This window comes from Hydractinia symbiolongicarpus, chromosome 4, assembly GCF_029227915.1.
Source record: "Hydractinia symbiolongicarpus strain clone_291-10 chromosome 4, HSymV2.1, whole genome shotgun sequence".
Classification (NCBI taxonomy): domain Eukaryota; kingdom Metazoa; phylum Cnidaria; class Hydrozoa; order Anthoathecata; family Hydractiniidae; genus Hydractinia; species Hydractinia symbiolongicarpus.
The window spans coordinates 18,255,405-18,277,472 of record NC_079878.1 but is presented as its reverse complement, the minus strand read 5'-3'; the positions used below and the strand labels follow the sequence as shown (position 1 = coordinate 18,277,472).

The 22,068-nt window shown below is 32.9% G+C and overlaps 1 protein-coding gene across 4 annotated transcripts in view; it reads right to left on the bottom strand.

Moving 5' to 3' along the window:
- The window catches only part of LOC130641625 (endoplasmic reticulum lectin 1-like), a 78,360-nt gene that overhangs the window by 37,191 nt on the left and 19,101 nt on the right, over positions 1 to 22,068 (bottom strand). For 3 of the 4 annotated variants that reach the window (XR_008982490.1, XM_057448501.1, XM_057448499.1), the window contains exons 2-12: positions 20,088 to 20,180; positions 14,144 to 14,230; positions 6,773 to 6,850; positions 6,125 to 6,179; positions 6,005 to 6,054; positions 3,733 to 3,870; positions 2,990 to 3,072; positions 1,935 to 1,991; positions 1,780 to 1,831; positions 1,600 to 1,707; positions 1,299 to 1,358 (exon numbers count right to left, since the gene is read on the bottom strand). Coding sequence is in view for 3 of the 4 variants with exons in the window: in XM_057448501.1 (XP_057304484.1) it covers positions 1,299 to 1,358; positions 1,600 to 1,707; positions 1,780 to 1,831; positions 1,935 to 1,991; positions 2,990 to 3,072; positions 3,733 to 3,870; positions 6,005 to 6,054; positions 6,125 to 6,179; positions 6,773 to 6,850; positions 14,144 to 14,230; positions 20,088 to 20,180 (861 nt within the window). In the remaining variant the exon portion in view is untranslated. The remainder of the gene's footprint in view (positions 1 to 1,298; positions 1,359 to 1,599; positions 1,708 to 1,779; positions 1,832 to 1,934; positions 1,992 to 2,989; positions 3,073 to 3,732; positions 3,871 to 6,004; positions 6,055 to 6,124; positions 6,180 to 6,772; positions 6,851 to 14,143; positions 14,231 to 20,087; positions 20,181 to 22,068) is intronic. The other variant, XM_057448500.1, reaches the window with a different exon arrangement.

Sequence of the window (22,068 nt, the reverse complement as noted above, 5' to 3'; positions counted from 1 at the left end):
AAAGACTATTGGTTGGTTTTGGATTTGTTGTGTGGTGAGTTTAGGGGTAATTTTGAATGTAGTCTACTTTGAGGTGGAATAAGACTTATTTGGAAAAGCAGTGGTTGTGGACTAATGATTTTGTATTTTTGGTGAGACCCAATGATAATTTGTTTGAAGTTATTGGGTTTGTAAGTTGTAAGGTTCCATTTATTGTTGATAAAGTTATTGCTGATGAAAGGTGGGATAAGAAACAACCACTGTTGGATTTAAGTATTAGTGGTAGACATAGGTTGCATTCTTTGTGGTTGCTGACACACATGTTAATTCAGATCAAAAAATATTCAACGTCATTGTGGAGGTATTATTAAGAGGTTGAAAGAGAGTAAGCACTTGTGTTTGAACATTAGATCGGAGTATCCGGTTGGTTATATTCAATACATTTTGTAATGCGTTCTTTATTCATCAGGTTGTATTTCTGTTTTTATCTTTCTTTCTTCCTAAGTACCATTCGCAGGCACTCTGATGTTTTTGGAACACATTGGTCGACTGGAAATATCTTAAACAGTCTACATATAAATTTCCTGCTGCCATGACTGTTTATTTGAGAGGTAGGTTTTTAATCCAATAATAATGTCCAGATATGTATAGTAGATCAATTGCGTCTTCGTTTCTGGTATTTTGATGGTCTTTATGGATTCTGTCAGGTGAATGAAGCGCCAATGGTATTGCATACATAAAACATTTGTTGTCATTGTTTTTGATGTTTATTAAGGCCTGTGTTGCCTTTAACTTTTGTGGTGATCGATGAGTTGATCCTCTTAGTGGAAGCATTACCTGTTGCTGCTTCTTTTAACTTAGGCTTCTCCTAGAACTTAAATACCTTCTTTAGGCCTTTGATTACTCCTTCGTGATTTTTTTCTCTATTATAAAAGGTTTGATTGCAGACCAAGCGACGTTATTTTTGTCGGGTCTGACGATATTTTCTAGTAACGATTTAGCAGGATATTTCATTGCATCCATTTCTTTAGCTTAGAATCGGCTGCTTTTTAGCCACAATCTGCCATTCCTATCTACTGCTAAGCACTGCTGCAGAGGCAAGAATGTATGCAATACCTTCTCCAGTTTCACAAAACCGGTATACAAAGAGAGGACCTCCTTTTAAGACTTGCCCTGATTAACAAATGCACAACAAAGGCATCCTGGATGCCTAAATGGAAGAATAATAATAATGATGATGATAAGGACAATCGTGATGATGATTATTATGATAGTTTTTAAAAAATCTGGCATTGCAAAAAAAAATATTACTCTCATACCACATGAAATTGACTGATGTGCTTTCCATTGCAAAATTCGTATTTCCACCATCCGCTTCCCTGAGAAAAAAAACTGCTTAAAATATCATCGACTAGATGAACAAACAATATTTCTAGCTATGGACGATCATCAACATTAAATAACACAGTTTTAACAATCAGTAAGAACCCATTGTAGACATCGACTGTAAATTTCCTAATAAATTGCTGAATTTATATTTTGTTTGATTCAATTTTAATTTTCCCCCCTGCTTTTTCTGACTGAATAATGTTAAGCAAACTAAAGAAAATATACACTTACACCGACCAAACAGTAATCACCCTTTAGAAATTGTATGTTTAACGTCTCGTCAACAGCTGCTTGGGTAGCGCGAAGGATTTGTTGCTGTTTTGGTTGCTGGGGTGGGATCTACATAAATAGTTTAAATTAAAACACGGGAAACACTACAATCCAAGGAAGTTGAAGCAAAAAAGCACTTACAAATATAGGCAGTTTTGACTCTTGGTTTTGTGCAACAACTTTAGCAGGTTGACTAAAAACCAAACATATATTTTGGATCAAACTAATTAGTATGTATGATAGTGCTTATCTATACTTGAGCAGTATATAAATGAAAAAGCAAATAATGTACATACATGGGAGAACCAGATAAAGGATGACATTTGATATCGTGAATTGGCTTGGTTTTCACACTGAAATGATTACAAGAACCTTGATAGTAAAATTATTCATTATCTCTGCCAACATTCTGCAATGTTTTTCTCACATTTTAAATCGTTATGAAAACTAAGTTTTAAGAACCATACAGCACATGTATGACCTTTTTCTATTTTTTACACAATCATCTTCTGTAAAAAGACTTATTAGTGTATAGCAAAACTGAGAAGCATTTGATTGTGACTATGGAGTCAACAAAACAGCACTTCTAGACTAAATCGAGTTAAAAATTGACACAACATACTAATTCAATGTAATAAATACGAGTTTAAGATCGAAACTTTAAATTCTCTTTATTTTTTTAAATAAAGAAACCCAGTACAAAACAATTACGTTAAGTTAATTTTTGTTAAAACTATACTTTTAGATAAAGCACTCCCTAAACGAGTAAAACACCAGGCTAATAAAATTTTTATTAAGAGAACACTTTTTTGTACCTTTGAAGTTGGGAGAGGTTATTCAGGGTTGCCACCGTTATGAAGGAAAAAAACTCCCTGACTTCACCTGGTTTCTTTATTGATTTTTTTGATATTTTCCCCTGATTTGTTTTTATAATTAAAACTCATCAACTTAGAAAAAAATTTACTACGAAAACTTGACAAGTTAAGTGTGGTGAATTTGGTGTGCCAGTGTTTTATTTTTTATTTAAAAGTTTATATTTGGTACCTGCAATCATGTTCCTAAAATTGTTAGAATATATGCTTAATATCGAAGATCATACCCACAAGCAAAAATTTACTGTGTTTTCATACCAACGCATTTTAAACTTGTCAATGTTCAAAACGAGCTATAGCCAATTTTTTTAATTTTAAAATATCTAGTTTTACATTAGTTGTAATAGAAATTGAAAAAAAAATTGCAACTTTATATGAATATTTTCATCTTCACCTAACTCATTAAAGGAGTATTACACATGTCCATTCTGTTATGGAAACGTCTCAGATCACTAACATAAAAGTTTCAGATAACTTACATATAGGCAGGATTACCGCATAGTACAGGTGTTAAGACTATAGCTTCATATTCACAAGTTGTCACTTCCTTAATGCTCATGATCTAAATGTAATACTTCTAGCTGTTTACACAGTATTACAGAATCTCCAGCACAAATCTTTCTTAGCTTCAAGGGCACAGAATGTACAAAACATCAAATGTTTCTGATGTACAATGCATGAGAAAATTAATGTAAATTTTAAAGAAGTTTAATGTGAACATTATATTTATATTCTGCTCCTTTGCTATGCCTTTTGTTTAGTGTTCTTGACAGCAATCTTTCTGTAGTTAGCTACATCCAAGGAACAATTTTCCAGAACATGACTTACAACTACCTTTGTATCTTTGTACACAGGACAAACATTGATAACATAATTATTGTAAATTATATTTTTTAAAAAGTTTATACCCTGTATAAATATTAGAGGTAATAAACAAATGAAAAAAGATAAATCATGAATAAACAACATATAAATAAAAAATTTCCCCGACTTTTTATAGGCCGTTTTCATTTTACATTAAAAAACATTCTTTTGTATTCCCGACTATTTCAGGCATTCCATGACTTTTGCAAGCTTTCCTGACTTTTACAGGTCCCCTACTGATCCTTCATAGGGCAAAAAAAGTCAGGAGTATGCTATGCTGCAATTTCATTGCTTTACCAGACACAAATAATCTGAAAAAAAAATAATGGCTACTCTTTTTATGTAAAAAAAAGTTCACCTCGTTATTTGAAGTTGGATGACATATATACAGAACAGTAGTTTTTCGAGGCTTTCTATTTAAATCACATGGTGTTCCATTCCCCATTTCAATGCTGTAATAAGGCGTGTCTTTATTGTCAATCTTTCGAAGAGGGACCTGAGTATATTAGATGAAAAGTCAGTATGACAAACAACGGTAAACACCCCAAAAACTTTGTTTTTAGATAACACAAGATCCATGGCAGTTTCTGAGTAAAAAATATATATTAAATCAGTTTCAGCTGATCTGATTTAGTGTTTTTGCATGAAATCGTAATGAACTGGCAGATGCTAGTGCAAGTTAGTCTAATATAGATATCAAAATGGGAGAGTGAAACTTGCACTAAATCATTTTTAAATTTGTGGGCAGTTAGTGTCGCTAATGTGGCATACCTTTTCAGAAAGTTAACAAAATCATCTAAATGCCACGATGAAGAATTACTGTGTTAACAAATTTGTGTTAAAAAAATGTGTGAAAAATTGCTTCATTTCTTGGTATATAACGTAGTTAATTCCTAATTGTTGGTATTGTTACTTACCGGTGGAATCAACTTTGCTTTTGACGTGATGAAATATTTTTTTAATTATATGTTTACGATGATACCTTTAGCAATGTCTGTCATTTATAATCATGTGTGAATGCTACAGAATACACAATACAAATGCAAAAAATGGACAAACATGAAATAGTGCTTAATATCTAAGTATCTACCGTCACAAGCTAGATAGTATTCATACAAAAAAAATTAAACCATTCTTAGCCACAGCTATTATAAGTTCTTCATTGTTGCAAAATTTTGGTCAAACCTTTTAGTTACAGATTTTACAATTACAAGCTGACATTCTTATAAATATTTGCTGATTTTAAATAAAAATTTCTATAAATGGTTAATTTTAGTGCACAAAATATTTTGATGCGCAAGTTAGGCTCGTGAAAAAGCACAGCTAACAGCTACAAAAAATCAGCTGTTAGCAAAAAATTTGTAATAAGTGCCCCTTATAAAGCCCCCCTTGAGCTTGACTTTATGGCCAAAATACATTTCAGACAAAATGATTGCAACATAAATTACTATGAATGAAAAAAATTTTTTTTGTGACATAATTGAGAATTCATGTATTTCCCCACATTATACTATTGTGATTTGAGCTGGGCTATGTATTCTGTAGCATACATTATCACTATATATCTCAAATTAAATACCATTTATTAATGTTTGTACTGGCTTTTTATAACTATGGTATGGCAAAAACCAAGATAAATTTTCAAGTATTTTCAGAAGGATTACACTTTGAAAAATTCTGAAAACTCCTTGCGACATACCTTTCTACTTACACATACCAACATGATATCGCCGAATGATGCACAACCCAAACTTAAAGTTTGCCTCACCCTTGCAGTATATCTTAATGAGGAAGTATCCTCCCCTTGTCTACTACATGTGCTATGGAGATGGTATCGCATCGATAGCACAGTTGGTTGAGCAACCACCTGGCAAGCCAAGAGGTTGTGGGTTTAAGTTCCACTCTATCTGTTATTTTTGCAGCACTTAAGAAATTAATGTGCAGGTTTACTTATACCAATATATCTCACATATGCAGCGTTGTTTCTATAACATAGGCCTAAATTACCTTTTTTAACTAAATTACAAGAACTGGAATGAAAGGTTATACCTACATCTGATTTCGGTAGAAAAAAGACAGAATCTGAGCTTGTTAAGGTAGTTAATAAAAAAGGGGCATAAAACTCTATCTAAATAAGGGTTAGTTAGCCTATAATTTGTTCACATTGTTAATGCATCTCATCCTGTCCCAATTCTCTTAAAATGTTTCTGAAATATTGTCTGGTAAAACGGGAGAAATGCACGCTAACATTAAGGAAGAGGGTAAAACCTTTGGCATGTAAGCATTTTATACCACAAAACATCAATTTTTTGAGTGGCAGAAAGTATTGATTTGTTGTCTACATATTTTGCAGGAGCGTATGTGCAGGGACTGATGAAACTGGAATATTACCTTTTTTGTTATTGAAGTTTGGGGCAGGAAGAGAGAAGGTAAAATCTAAACATCAGATTGCCGTTTAGTGTGCACTATTCGATAAGTCATCCCTTAACATGAATAAGAAACAGCGAGTGACAATAATTTGGAGGTAATGATTATTATTTGTAAAGCTTTTATATTAATATGTGAAAACTTTATTATAAGATATTCATGGCAAATATTTTTTATGTTTGACAATAACTGTAGTAACTAACCTTTCTCTCCTCTTCAGGAGTACGAAGTGGAACAACAGGATATAATAGCTCTAAAGAATAAAAATATTTACGGTAAATGATGAAGGCATTTCACAAAAAAAGATACTAGTACTTCCGTACCTTTCACTTCAGCAATGGTCATTGTACCCAGATTGAATTCATTTCTCTGCAGGAGCTAAAAGTAACAATTGACTGGCTTGCTGATCTTTTTATTGCACGATGTCAGAAAAAAGAAAACAAAATATCAAAACCATCAGAATTCACTAGGTATTTCTAAAGCATTGACAGAGTCTATTTATCTCTATAATTCATTTAGGAGCATAAATAAAATTGCTTAGCATGCTCCATGTACATCACATGTTTTAAACTTTAGAAAGGCCAAACTAATGCAAATGGATAGCAATCATTCTAGAAGTTGATTAAATATTAAAAATTTGTAACCACCAAATATGATTTACAAAAAAGGCAAATTCCAAGAAAAATGACCAGTTTGAAAAAATAAGATTCATAAAACTAGCCGAATTTGGTGCTGTTATCCATAAAAAATTATTCTAAGAAAAATTCCTGTAAAGATGTCTTCCTTGATGATATAAAATAGACACGGTAAAATTACAAATATTAAAATAAAAATACAAAATTAAAGACAATATAACTCCATATCAAATAATAAATAATAAGCAGGTTTAAAGATATGGAAAACAATGGGAACGGAAACACTTAGAATAAGGGGTGAAAACATGCTTAAATCATGTGAGAAAATCTACAAACCCCATTACTATCTTTTTCTTCATGAAATTGAGTGATGCGTTGACCATGGCAAAGTTCATATGTCCAGTAAGGTTCCAACTACAAATATAGTTTTAAAAAAAATTAAAAAAATGCAAAATTTTTATAACTCTTTTTAGTAATATGGCTTCAGTTACAGCACAAAACATGAAAATTTAAAAAAATAAAAATGATTTATTTTTGCTGATGCCCACTAATTTTTAATGACATCAACACTTTCTTTTTTCTTTTAAATTCTGTTCACATTCGTTGTTCTGACTTTTTGACGTTGACAGCAATTTATAAAAAGTATATAGCTTATTATTTATGCACAGTAGTGTTGTTTAGTTTGAAATGTAAATCTTCACAAAAAGTACTTGAATTCTCATGGATTATAAAAAAATTTGCACAGTAATCAAACATTGGATAGGTGATTCCTGCAAAACATCCAATTGTTTTAGTAAAATTTATTCTTTTGGAAAAGCTAACAAAAAGCAAATACCCCAAAAAAATTTGAACAAAAAATGCAAAAATATGACACTCCATGTCTCTTTATTATGTATATAGGAGAACTAACGAAAAAACTACAAAATCTTTTTTGTATTAAAAATGTTACATATGAATACATATCACGAAAATAATACTGCATGCAATTTTTTTTAATTTTCTTATTTCTTATGTCCAAATTTTTCAAAAGCGATAATTACACAGCTACTGCCATTATGGAACAAATTGACAACAGGAATTTGACAACATGCAACAATAGGTGTTTTTATTTACACAAAATCACTTCTAACACACTTCACTGTGCATATTCATTTGAACTTTTGTTTTCAAAACTAGCAAATTAAAGAAACACATGTTGTCTTGGGGTATTGTAAGATGTTTTGATACAAAGATAACACAAGAAAAAATTCATAAATTCAAATACATGTGAAAGTGATAACTCGTGCTGTAAAAATTGTGATTAGCCCCACTATTGCAACTCGCAAGTGAGTAAAATGTTATCATATTTACAATAGATCGTTTCTAAATAATGCTATATACTGATTATTATCAACTTAATGACTCCTTACGGGAATCACTGATGTCAAAGAATATTCAAAGTTAAAAAACAATGCAATCATGTGCGTTTCACATGTTTTTCTTGTATAAATTTCTTATATACCTTTCCTGCTGACAAAATTAATTAAGCTCTAGACAAGTAATCCGTGTTTTAACACAAAAGAATCATCTTCCCTTTGAAAGTGTTAGGCGATGGGTCAAATATCGAACTGACAACACTTAGGATTCCTCTCCTTTGTTTTCGTGTAATAAACACTTGATGTAAAGGTAAATGTATCCAAGTTGATTTCTCACTGTACTCTAAGTGCTCTTACGTCTTGCCAGTGTTACTTTTACATTTTTTACTGGTGATACCAATTTGGCTGGTAAAGCATTTAGCACATCTTTACTGTAAGCAACAAATTTTGTAAGCTAGAATACATCAAGCTTTATAGATTCGATCAAATTTTGGTACATCATCCACGTAAAATGACTTCAGGACGCATTTTACTGTTGTGGCATTCACTTTCTAAAAAATTGTCTTTTCGAGATCATTTAAACACATAGTTTGTACATCACAGAATACTTAGTGAAGACGTGTACTGTCATCTGATAGGCATCAGGTTGCGCTTCTGATGTTATATCCTTCTTCCACAATCTCAAGGAATCTTTCTAGGTCGTCACTCTCACTTGGAGGAACATTTCTTCTATGTCAGCAAAAATGACGATTGGCTATAGACGAAACCACATTAGAACTCATGTGAGTTGTTTAGTAGGTCTGGACCACGACGCAGAGTGTCACTTAGACTGTGACAGTTGTGTTTTGACATAGCATTGAATACTACTCTAATTTTTCCAGGTTTGTTTGAGTTAAAAACCGGATAATGAGATAGATATATAGTACGACATATGTCCTCCAGAGTCATCTTATTTAGATATCCTTTAGGTATTTTTGTATATTTAATGTAGATTTGTGTGCAAACCTCTTTTCCCCCGTTTAACGATTGTTAGGAAGGATAGCATTCTCCTACCAAAGCATCAGAACTTTGCACTTTCTGCAATCAAATCTGGTCTGTAGAACAAGTTTGTAGTCAAGCAGACAAGCAGACAAATCTTTCTTCAATAGATGGCACCGGAACCCTATCGTTCACGTTTTTAATTGAATCTTATTCTCACAGCTTTTGCACGTGTCATGAATACTTTCCTACATTTATAGTTGCAATTTATCTACAAAAGGATTGTCAATGCATCCATGTGGTCCGAAAAGGGTATGAAAAACAGGGTTTTTATGTCTTATAACTTGATACAAAGACTTATTTCCTAGTTACAAACTCCCTATTTAAGGAGAACAAGCAGGGGCTGGGTAACTGCCTTAGTATGCAAGGTATTTTGAGAATGCTTCTATAGCATTAAGGCTCCACTCAATTTTTAGTTTGCTTCTCCAAAACCTATCCCAGCCTGATTCTTAATTTTCACTTGCATAAGAAATATGTAACTGGGTGCAGTTAAAGAATGAAATATAAATGCACACTTAATGGAACAGTTAATTTTTTTAGTGTGAAATCTAGGCTTGCTAAGTTTAATAAGCCTGTCCTTAACCCAATTATAAACGCAACTATAATAAAGAGTGATTGTAACAAAATCTATAGCCAATAAAGTTGAGATTAAATGGGAAATATTAAGACCAGGCTTATTTTGTTTATAGTCATGTATAGTCATGAGTCCAAAAATAGCTGAAATTAGGAATGAAGAGTGGACCACACAAGGTCAATACCACCAACGGGCGAAATAAAGTATAAAAAAAGCTTATAAGGCGACTCCAACTTAATTATTTGTTCTACAGGCCTGACAAAAAAATAATAATATCAAGGAAAAAAGTTTAAAGGAAAAAAACAAATGAAAAAAAACAAACATAAGCATAGAAGATAATGATGTTATTTTTTGTTGCTGAATGTCCATCTGTGAATCAATAACGTTACTTTAGGACCACCATTGGTAAGGCCACTGGAAGTTGATTCTTTGTTCATGGTAATTTGTTGCGATTAAAATAAAATGCGCGATGTACTACTTTTGTAATCACAAAAATAGTTATGCGGTTAAACAGAAGTTTAAATTTATAACAAAAATTACCTATTTTCGCTAAAATAGTTATATTACAAGTGAAAAACAAGACAAATTATTATTGTCGTAACACCCTCCTTTGTTATGATAAATATATATTTTTAAAATTACGCTAGCTAAACTTTTAGTCAATCGATGATTTTAACGCTGCTAAAGACTTTAAATATTGTCAACTAAACCATAGTCTGTTAAAAGAATTTGCACTTAAAGTTAGATCTTCCTATAAAACTGCACAAAAAACATTAAAAGAACATAAAATTGTTTGTTTTAATATTTTAACCCTATTCGGACGATTTTTTTAATAACTCCTTATTGCTATGTTATATGGCTATGAAACTTACTGAGTTTCAATATTTATCTATTAGACACCTGCGTGCCAAATTTTTAGGTCCCATACCTTTCAGAGGCCTTGACATTGGCCATTACTCGAAACTACCACTAAAAATCTCTATGAAATCCTTATAATGGGGAAAATTTAATAACTCCTGTTAGGATTATCTTTAGAACTTGAAACTTGCAACACAACTTCGTTTTATTAAGAAATCATTTTGCATAATTTGGACACGTGATTAACCTGATTTCCCAATTTTGTCGGATTTTACCCAAAATCGAAAAAAACGGATTTTCGGTCAATTTTTGGCCCCTTTTTATGCGATCCACGTGAAAACCAGAAAATATGATAATTAATATGATAATAATTTTTAAGTAACTTTTATTTAGCTTTCAGAAACTTCAAACAGAATGCAAAAATTCGTTCTGGAACAAAAGAAATTAAATTTTAAGCAGATAGTGGCATTTTTAACAAATTTCAAGCTACCAGTACTGTCTGCCCTCAATAATTTAAGGGGCAATGCAATGCATTCGGTAGACCAAGAGCAAAATTTTTATTACCCCAGTCTTACGAAAGCACATGTTCTTGAATTCAAAAAATAATTAAAACTCATGCGAAGTGGATAAAGAAAAAACAGTGACTATGCTGAAACTGCATATTACTTTGTGCACTGAAGATGTAAAAAGAGTTTTCCACCGTCCGTTCAAAGATGTCTACAATGTCAAATATGTTTCACCAACATGAATTGTGTTGCTGTGAAAACAAATGCTCTCTGGAAATATACCTACAAGGAAGGAAAAAGAATTAAGTCGATGGGCAATGTTTATCTTCATTCTCTCACAAAGTGCTTGCAAGAGTATGACTAAACCATTTTTTTCTCGACTGTTCGAGTGTCTCAATACAATCTGATATACAATCTGTACTAAACAGGAATGACTTAGACTAAAGGACAAGGGCTGTAATTTAGAATGAGCAACAACACTAATCGCTAGCTTTGTTTCCGTTTTGTTCTGATTTACACCGCCTGCAGTGTTCTTAGGGTGGTTTATAAATTGTCATATAGTTGATATGCTTTTCTTAAAACTTTAGAGTTGACAGTTGTAAGAACGTTTTCTATTTTTTCACAATCTTCTTATTTTTACGTTAGCAGTTTTGATTAGTCTGCATGAATAATTTTGTTAATCCAGTATACAAAAGTTAACATGGTTGTACTAAACTTTTGACAAACATTTTGGGTGTACTTCTCATTTATTGGAAAATAATTTTAATATGGTTTAATACAGTGTATGTATGTATCGCTTTCCTTTTGTTATTTATCAGGCAATTAAAAAACACAACAACTCAGTGCTTAAAATAACGGCCGGACAACAGTCACTGACTGCTGAATTTTGTTAATTGACCGTCAGGATCACGTTACGAGCGGTCAGACTGACCGGCGATCGATTCCTAGCTTCGCCAAAAAAATTATTTATCTACTATTAAGAATAGATAACAATCTGAATATCTCGCTTAACATTTATTTACCATTGATTCATATACATTTTTCATATAGACAATGGAGCAGCGTTTTCAATCACGCACCAAAAACACTTTAGTCGCTTCAATAATGCCCACCTGAAATGTCTTTTGTATAAAGTAATTATTTACTATACTAAAAATCAAAGAAAAAAATGACTTCAAGTTCGGAATTTAAATGAAAAACATGCGCCTTTAAAGATGAATTATTTTTAGAAATTGAATACGTTACATTGCGTAATAACACCTGGCTTTTTATGTTTTAAGATGAATTCATTAGGTTGTATATCGCAGAAGTCGCCGGTGACATGCTTCGAAAATGCTTGTCAGTGGCACAGGTTAACATGAGGCAAAACTGTACAGGAGACTCAATTGTTAGAGTCTTCGCAGAACATCTCTTCTCACAAAACCGAGGGCGGGGCTGGCTTATTGCCTGCTGTGTCGTGTGGGAGACAGAACTTCTGTACTTCTTTTTAATACGATATACATTTTTTTCGATTATTATTACTAAACATATTTGATTTCTCTTTTCTCTTTTAAAAAGATTTTTTAAACTTTATTCAACATGTTTTTTCTTTGGTATTACATCACGAGAACATTCGTCCGAAAGCTGTATTAAGGTACAGGACACCTAACCTCTCCCATGTTCTGGTTTTATTTAACTTGCATGGGTGCGCACTCTTCTCACAGTATTCACTGTGACGATGAAGGTTGGACTGACTTGTGGCATAGTTCCAAATGGTCTTCCGTCTTTCGTTCGAGTCTCAATGTAATGCACCAGCCGAGCATAAGTGTCAGCATGAAGTAAAGGGGCCGACTTTAATGTTCTCTATACTTTACGTTCTTCATAATACCACAGACCGTTTTTGATCGTGGCATTCATTCAAATTTCACAACAAAATTACGTTGGCAATTTTTTTTGCCGACGCAACTACGGTATCTTCGTATTTAACGTCGGCAATTACGTAGGCAGTGCCGAATGCGACACCAACATGTGCAACCTAGTTCCCAGGCAGCTTGCTTTTATGTGCGCAAGGGAAGCAAAGTTGACTAATTATCGTTCATTGTGTATTCACTTAACGAAGTACACCAACGGGAAGGTAGGTCAATGGGACTCTTATCAATAGAAAAAATTTGTAAACAAATCTTAAAACCGTTGAAATTTTTTTATGTGACATTCAATATCTCAAAGAACACCTATCATCCATATATGTAACCAAATAACACCCCAATTTATATCAACAATAACCCAATCTATGGTGATAAAGCAGCTACCTGTATCGATAAACAAATGCATCTCTAAAAAAGAGGTTTTCGAAGAGTTGTACTGAAAAGCACTGCACTATAAAGTTACGTATGGAGTCTAAGAGATCAAACCAAGCAGGCTGACGTGGTTTGGAAGGTTGTTAAAATTACAAAAGCAAAAGCTAGGGTTAATTACTGTAAATTATGTCTGAATGAGAAAGGTATCATATTGAACTGCCTAGGCGATTCACAATTATGGAATTCAAAAAATAAACTTATTAACAAGTGCAGACATGATAACAAATTCTTGTTAAAGAACGGTATTGGATGAATTGTAAATTGAGATATTAAATTTTGTGATGTAGTATTACTATTTTTTCTCTGATTATTTTTTTCTGTTTAACTAACAAACTTGATTAAAAAGAGTTAAAATCATAATTTATTTTATGTAAAATTTTCGTAGACATATCAGCCTACTTTATCAAACATATCTCTACAAAATGATATTCACAATTAAAAATGTGTAACAGAAAACTATTATTTACCAAGGCAACCAACTACTTATAAAACATTTGACACTTAAGTTAATGGGTAATTTTAAGCCAATTACTCTGTGCAAAACGTACAGTATATTATGTCAAAAGAATCTCAAATTAAAAACATCATTCATTCAGAAACCTTTTCTCTCAGTTCTTCTTTTTCCATAACAATCATGTGAATCACTCAAACCCTTGTGTTGAGAGACCAGTATTCCAATCCAAAATTTCTCTTCCGTAAAAAAGAGAATCAAAATCACTTTTACTGTGAACATTGCTGGAACTTTTACTACGCTTGTTCCACACGCCAAAACAGCAACCCCTGTGCAGTGTACAGGGTTGAAGGAACTGTGGTAATTCACATTTTCGACTTTTTTCGTAAAGTTTATATTTCGAAATTGCTCCAGTAAACTATCAAGCTTGGGGCAAGCAATTTATTGCGCGAGTGCTTTTTTTTGATGGGCCTGTATAGGACTAACTTCAGGTTTTTGTTTCCACCTTCATAATTTTAAATATTTTCCACTTTTCAGTGTCAAAAATTATCATGCATTACAGTAATAATGTTGAAATAATTTTCAATACCCTATAGGTACATCTCTTTGCATCTCCCATTAAAACATCAGCCAATAAGACTTCAGGACTTGGACCATGTGATATGTCACCATGTTGCTAAAAAAGCAAGAGTTAATACCTTGAAGCAAGACTAATTATTCATCCTACATAATGTTATTAACAATAACAGAAACAGAGTTTCTGCGTCAGCAAAACTTGATGTGATGTTAATATACAAGAGAAAATACCCAACCAAGTCAAAATTCCAAAGGAGATATTTTTTTTATTAACCAGCCAGGGCTTAAAATCCGACCCTATTTCAGGCAAGTTTTTTTAGACTTGCGTCAAATACATTACACAAGTCTAATTCTTCAACTGTTATTATATTGCCGATGCTCAAAACAAAGTTTACTTTTTTAAAAAAGAAAACAATACTTATTTAGGCCTCTCAATGAAGAAAATAGGGCTGAAAGGATAAAACTTTGTTAGAATAACTATAGTGATCTCTTCAAATTAAAAGAATCAGTGCATTTACATTATGCTTTTTTTCGAAATGGACTTGCATGACTATAACTTGCAGGTGTCTTAGCGTGAGTCAGATTTGTGAATTGGCATTGGATTTTAAGCCCTGTCAGCTATTTAGTCATTACATCTTTAGCTCAGCTGTTTTAGCTTACCAGTTGCTGAAAAACTTGACAAAATCTACCTGTGGTCTCACTGGAGTTACCTTTCCTTTTCTAACATATGTTGACATAAAAAGACAGATCAAGGCAATACATGATCAATATGGCCAAGTTGATAATGATCAGTCTGCCAATAATGATTCAAAAATGGAAGTAGAGCAAGAAATATTTTATGGTAAGAATTCAGACAGAAAACATAGCTATAACCCACATGGACATGATTGAGCATCTTGGTCTTCTTGAAATCTTTAAAATTCTATTAGTCTAGACAGGGAATGCAATGTCATATTTCTATATCTATAATGCTTTTAAGAATGACTGTCCAGAATGGCATTCACAGAAGCAACAAGATTTACAAAAGGTGTGGAGCAATGCTTTATTGAGCAAGTTATGGCAGAATTTTTTAACTGTACATTATTACTGTGTGTGGCAAGAACTGGTTTGACTGTTACATGATACCTTATCCAAGGGTTAGACGTTACAAGAAAGTGCAAGCTTAAAGTCATTTAAGTTTGGTCCAAGTATAAATTATCTGCCGCTTAAGCAAGGCAATATACCAGTAAACATTTCTGGTATGACTGCCAACATTCTAACTGATGTGGTTGCTTGTGAAGTTCCATTTCTGCTCTTAAAGAAAAGATGCAAATTGTGTGTTGTACTTTGTAACAATATAGTTGATACATTTAGTAAAATATTCCACTGCAACATACCTCAATTGGCGACTATTGTAGTTGTTTAACAAAAAATTGTAACCAATACTGTCAGTATTGATGCTCTATTTAGTGTAACATTTAGTGTAAATGACTTATCAAGGAAGTCATTGGAACAGAAGAAAAAAGTAGCTCCTGAATCTATACAAACTATTTGGGCATCCCATCGATAGCAATAGGCAAAGCTCAAGTCATTCCTAAAATATAGTAACAATTAAAATAAGCAATTGTTCATGCTTATTAAGGAAGTAAGAAGTATTTGGCTATAGATTTAAACCTTTCTCAACTTATGACTGGACATTCGCCGTGTTAAGCACTACTGCTCTAGTTTCTTAAAAAGAAAGGAAGTAATGATGGATTCAACTTTGAGACACTGGGTAGCAATGTTCTGAACTCGGAGATCAATGTTGGTGGGGAAATGAATAAGGCAGCCTTTAAGGATATCAATATGTCACTAAACAAAGCGTACAATGAAACCAGACATTATAAAACAATAAACCAACGACAAGAAACATAAAACAATAGAAGTCAAACGGAGAACTTACTAGCTACAATAATTCCACACAATTCAGCACAGCAACACATACTGTCACAAATGTTACACAAAAAAACACAAATTAAATACAGAGCGACAACTGTCAGGAGACTATAGTAACACGAACATAAAGTACGAGACTAAAAGAATTAACTAAAAGAACAGAACACAATAACAACAATTAACAATCACAATTATGCACATGTAAGTCCAAGGACAGCTAACACATTGCGCATCCCAATGAGATTGTTATTGTACTGTACGACATGTTTCAACAATCAATTTTATCTGATAATGGAGGGGAGTTCAACTAGTTACTCCATGATGTAGCTAAGGTAACGAGCTCTGATGTTTGTACAGGTCGAATAGCATTTTTAAGCACCATACGGTAGCAGTGAGAAATACTGTTTTGAAAATAATTGATAGTACTGGATATTCAATGAAAAATGCTCTGGTATGGAAAAGCAGTGCTAAAAATCCTTTTCATAACAACTGCAGATACATTCTAAATCAGTTGGTGTTTAGATAAAATTCTAACCTTCCGGACGTTCGTCCTTAATCATCGACTTAAAGTGAATTGATCACAGAGCACTTGAATTCTGTCCAATTCGCTAGGAAGACATACATAGAGTGTGAGTCAAGAAGGTAAAAACAGCCTTAAAGCATGAGAACCACACTGCAAACAGCAAAACCTTTCTCAATAGGGGAAAAAATTGTTAAAAACAAAACTGAGAAGAAAGGAGATGTTTTGCTGTCGTGTTAGGTGTGGATAAAAAACAAGTCATTACCAAAAATGGTGGCTCATTTGATTCATTGTTATTTGTTCAACCATCTGAACCATCCAATGAGCAAGAGTTTGATAACAAGAAAATGCATATGGCACCAAATACTACTGATATTCAATCTGATGGTGCAGTTACTTCAAAATTTACTATATGTGTTCCTAAAATACAGGACATTACCAGATGCCTTGATTCTGATTCTGACTTTGTTGTCCTTAGTCGTGGTGGTAAAGCAACTTCTTCTAACAAATATTGGCTGAGTTTGAGTAGCGTTAAAACACTCTTTCACCACACACAAAAATTGCATTTGTTGCCTTTTTCTGAAGGTGTTACTAACTCCTGGCAAATTGCATTACAAACTTGATAAAATTGATGCAGTAGGAAGTATGTATGACTATGTTTTGTTTTACTAGACAATTTATTTTATGCTAGAAGTGTCAAGTCCCATGGCACTGTAATAGCCTATCTCAAGGAAAACACGATTTCACTCAGTATACAAAGAAAGTTCTGTATTGTTCACATTAGATCGTGAATATTAAATTACCAGCAGAAGCTAAGAAATTAAATCTATTATGAAACCATTCTCATCCAAGGAACAAATCGCTGATTGTTTAATTAAAAGGGCATCCTCATCTGAGAAACTTAACAAGAATATAATGTGGTATAAAAAACATTGACTTGGCTTGCAAAGAATACTCATCAGGGAATCACACTTTTGACAATTTAGTTTATATTATTTGTTGTTGTAAAAGATTTTAGTGTTGACTGTCCCTATTTCCCTTTCTTATTCTAGACTGAAATGCACTGCTTATGCCAATAATAATTAGAGTGGGTGTTTCTGGTTCTCTTACAGATTGGGGAAACATAAAAAAAGAAAAATGACTGGAACATATTAAAATTGTTAATGAATCACAAAAAGGAAAAATTGCAGAGGAGAGAAAAAATGTAGTAGATATTGCACAAGAATGGCACAAGAGCAATTTGGTGAACTGAGGGGAAAGGATCAAATAAATTTAGTGTTTAAAAGAAGATAAAAGGTAAAAAAGTGACATTGTGAGAGTATAAAAATTTCAAAGATCAAAACGGTGACACAGTATTTCAGGATTTAGCAAAATTGGATGTGTGGATGACTCATTACAAAAACCTCTTCAATGTAGAATTTTCTTGGGATAAACACACTTTCCAAAAGTCCTGCTACTGCAGGTCGCCGTATAAAAACAAATGAGGAAATGGTTAGTGCTGATATAAATCATATGAAAGTGGGAAAGGCACCTTCAGGTATTTTGATTGAAATGATTTGTACAGGTGACAAAATGGTGACTGCATTGACCACTTTGTTTAAGCAAATTATTAAGCATAGAAGTATAGCTTTGGATTGGGACCTTACCTACATCATAAACTGCTTAAAGAAAAAGGGAAAACTATAGATGCCTAAAGCTATTTATCAAATCCTGAAAGGAGTTAAACGAGTGATGGAAGGGTTATCATAGAGCAATTCAACATTAGTATTTATGCCAGGATGCAGTACTACTGACGTCATCTTTATTTTACGATAATTACAGGAGAAACACCCAGGAAAAATGAAGAATTTGTACTTCGCATTTGTAGGCCCGAAGGAGCCTTTGACCAGGTGTCATGCAAAGTGCTGTGGTGGATGTTGCACAAGTGGGTGTTGAAGAGGGGGTCATTCAGACAATTTCAATTATGTATGCTAATAGACAGACCAGTGTTTTGAGCCCACTTCTGTTCATAATGTGGTGAAAGCCCTATCAAGGGAGTCTAAAGTTAGCTGTCTATGGGAGTTGTTATACACTAATAACCTTGTCTAGGCTGCAGAATCAGTGGTGGAAGTAACCTTTAAAACGAAAATTTGGAAGAAAGTGAGCTTAAAAATAAAGTGTTAAGAGTGATTGTGAAAAAGACCAAGGTTCTGCCAAGTTCTTACGAAAGACCAACAAGGACGTAAAATTCAAAAGGCTATGTTTCATGTTATGAAAGGTTTGGCAGCAAATCCATATAATGCTTGGCCTGTAAGAAATGGGTACACAAGTGTTACCTGGTATTACTGATGCATTTAAAAAAATAATTAATTATAAGTGCTTTAAATGTAGTGGAAATATCCCTGTTAAGCGTGGCAATGTACAACTGGAATCGTTTTGCTACCTTGATCAGACTGGGGGTTGTTATGATGCTATTACTGCTAGACTCCCCTCAACCTGACAGAATTTTAGGAAAGTACTTCCAATTCTCACAACTACAAGTCTGTCTGTGAAGGTTTGTGGGCACATATACAACTTATGTATCCAAAGTGTTCTATTTTATGCAAGTGAAACCTGGTTGGTTAATGTAAAACAACAATGCAATATCGAGGTGGGTACCATCCATAAGGCTATCTTACAGGGTTCCAACAAGTGAGCTTCTCAGCCATCCTGAAACCTGTTGCGGATGTTGAGGAAACCCGTGGTCTGATGGTATGGACATGTCTTCTGTTGCAATGTGAATAATTGACCAAAGAACATTTTGACTTTTGAAGTACCTGGGAAATTTCACAAAGGACGACACAAAAAAGATAGTTGGAAAAAATAAAAAAGGTTATGACTTCAAAGCATCTCACTGATTGATGTTGCCCAGAACCGTTTGGGTAGGAGATTTGCAATTCAGCGAGGGCGCAAACATAATCAACATTTAAGTCTCGTCAATTGGGAAAACGAATGTTAAACCTGGAGTATGTAAGTCACCCTTAAAAAATGAACTAACTCACTTAATGTAATAAAGGAACGAGAAGTTAAAAAAAGCACGCAGAACAATCATTAAAGATAGATTGGGAAAATTAGAATTTGTGTTTATTCAGACTGAACCTTGCAGTTTTCTTATCACAGGAACAAATTTACAATGCTGATAAACCAAGTTGGATTTAGCTTTTTCCTAATTTCAAAGGGATCTAGGAACTTTTTATAGATTTTATACAAAAATTCCTAAAATTAAGTACCCGCAAAATATTCTTCAAGGTAATTTGCAAAAGTTAGTATGTACCCGTAAAGAAAATCATGAAAAGTATAAAAATTAATTACATTTTTAATCCAAAAGGGAATAAAATAGCAATTTCATTCACACATATTTCTTCAAACCTGATCCAACAAAGGAATTTTTCATCGAACAATTTAGAAAAATTCTGAAACCTGTTTTAATTTAAGTTAACAGTCGCGAACCTTCAGAAGTTCTCATATTAAATTAAAGCAACATAAAATTTATTAAACAACATACCTTTTCATCCTCTGTTACAACTGGAAGTACACATTGATACTTTTCATTTTCATTTGTTGTAATTACAATCTCCTCAGCCAGATTTCCTTCTGCCTTAAACATTAACAAATATCCAGTATTAATATCCAGTTACTTCAGAATGAAATATGGCGATATGAAGTCATTCTGAAAGAAAACTTGACGATATCTAAGCTATGTACTGTTGCATTGTGGTCATTTCAAAACGAAATGAAAAGCCCTTGCAGGCTCATTTTGAATAGTAAATCCAGCAGATAGATTCATCTTCAGATCGGCAGATTCATCATCAATTGTCATAAGGGTAAAGAGGATGCACTTAAGATACTAGTTCAAAATTTACCGTTTTCATGTTTTATTGATATTCTGCGAAAATGCGCCTAATTCCCTTGACCGCGTCATTAAACTATCATAAAAGATCTTAGCATTTGCTCAATCGCAAAAATTGGTTGTCAACTTAGCTGACATGACAGCTGGGATAATGGTCATCAGCGGAGTTTTTAGCGTTCCCCTGGGTCTATTATGTTTTGTTAAAATTTTAATACAGAAATTCTGAAGAAGTTGCAAATGCAGCATGCGCACTGGACTGAGAGTAAAAATACGTTTCTGCTGGCGCAATTTTATTGTTGTCATTCCCAGTCCCTATTTAAGGCGCAGTTGATACAGGTTTTGCTACTAACTTGGTAAGGGATTGTCTCAAAATGTTCGTATGTTTTTTCATATAATTATAGGAACGCTACAAAGTACTTCGTTTCGTTAAACGAATGTCATATAAAGTGCTTCTTTAAAAATCAAAAATATAAACAATGCTTATACAAACTTTTTTAATACATGATACAGACTTAAGCAAAGTTTTTTTATAATACAAAAAAAAATGATATGAACTTTAAACAAAGTAAATTGCTATACGAACATGAAATGAACTTTAAAAGTACTGTATTTGTGCATAATTATCTCAATACGAAACCAGAAACAAAAGAATTAAACGAAGTATTTTTGAAATATGAAAATAAATGATACAAACTGTAAACTATGTAAATTGCTGTACATACTTAAAACAAACTTCAAAAGTACTGGCATAGTTGCGATAATTATTATTTCAAAGCGAAACCCGAAATAAAAGAAGTAAAATATACAAGGTTGACTTCTTTGAAAAGACTAGCAAAATTGCGTATCATAGGTTCAATCTACACAATCTACGGCGATCTCTTAGCTTCTAGGATCCTGTTTTCATGATTTTTAAACGATCTGCTGCGATCTTTTTGCTTTATATTATCCCGCTTTTATGATTTTTAAACGATCTACGGCGATATTTTCGCTTTCTATGATGCCGTGGAGACGATTCCTAAAGACCTTAGATAATAAGTCTAATTAAAATAAACGAACTTCGTATAACGAAACAAACTTTATAATTGCTGAAAAAATTTCAAAATAAAGACTATAGATAATAGTCCAATTATAGCTAATAAACAAAACTTAGTATAAGCAAATTTTTATACAAACTTCTTTGCAATGATACGAACTACATACAAACTTTATTTTAAATGATACAAACTTTATACGAACTGGTGATTTTGAGGATAAGAAAAAGTTTGTATTAAAAATAAAATAATAAGGAAGATTTAATAAATCGATAGAAAGTTTTTGATACAAATTATACGAACTGCGTAAGAACATGTTATTCCCGTGTGTAAGAATGCTGAAATTGTCAAAAGACGGAATGTCAAAGAAAGCCTTTTTATCTTGCGTGATAATCCCTCACTTAATAATAACATCAGGTCAGCGCAGTTGTATTTATTTAATTAGGCGTAATTTTCCATTGTTCACGTTTTAATACGTTTTGTAATATATATATACATACTGCGCTAACGAAGCGTTATACTAAAGACTTGATGGCTGTATGAACACCTGAAACGTTGTCAACACAGTGTATTCATTTTCTTGTTCAATGATCCAAATGTCCATC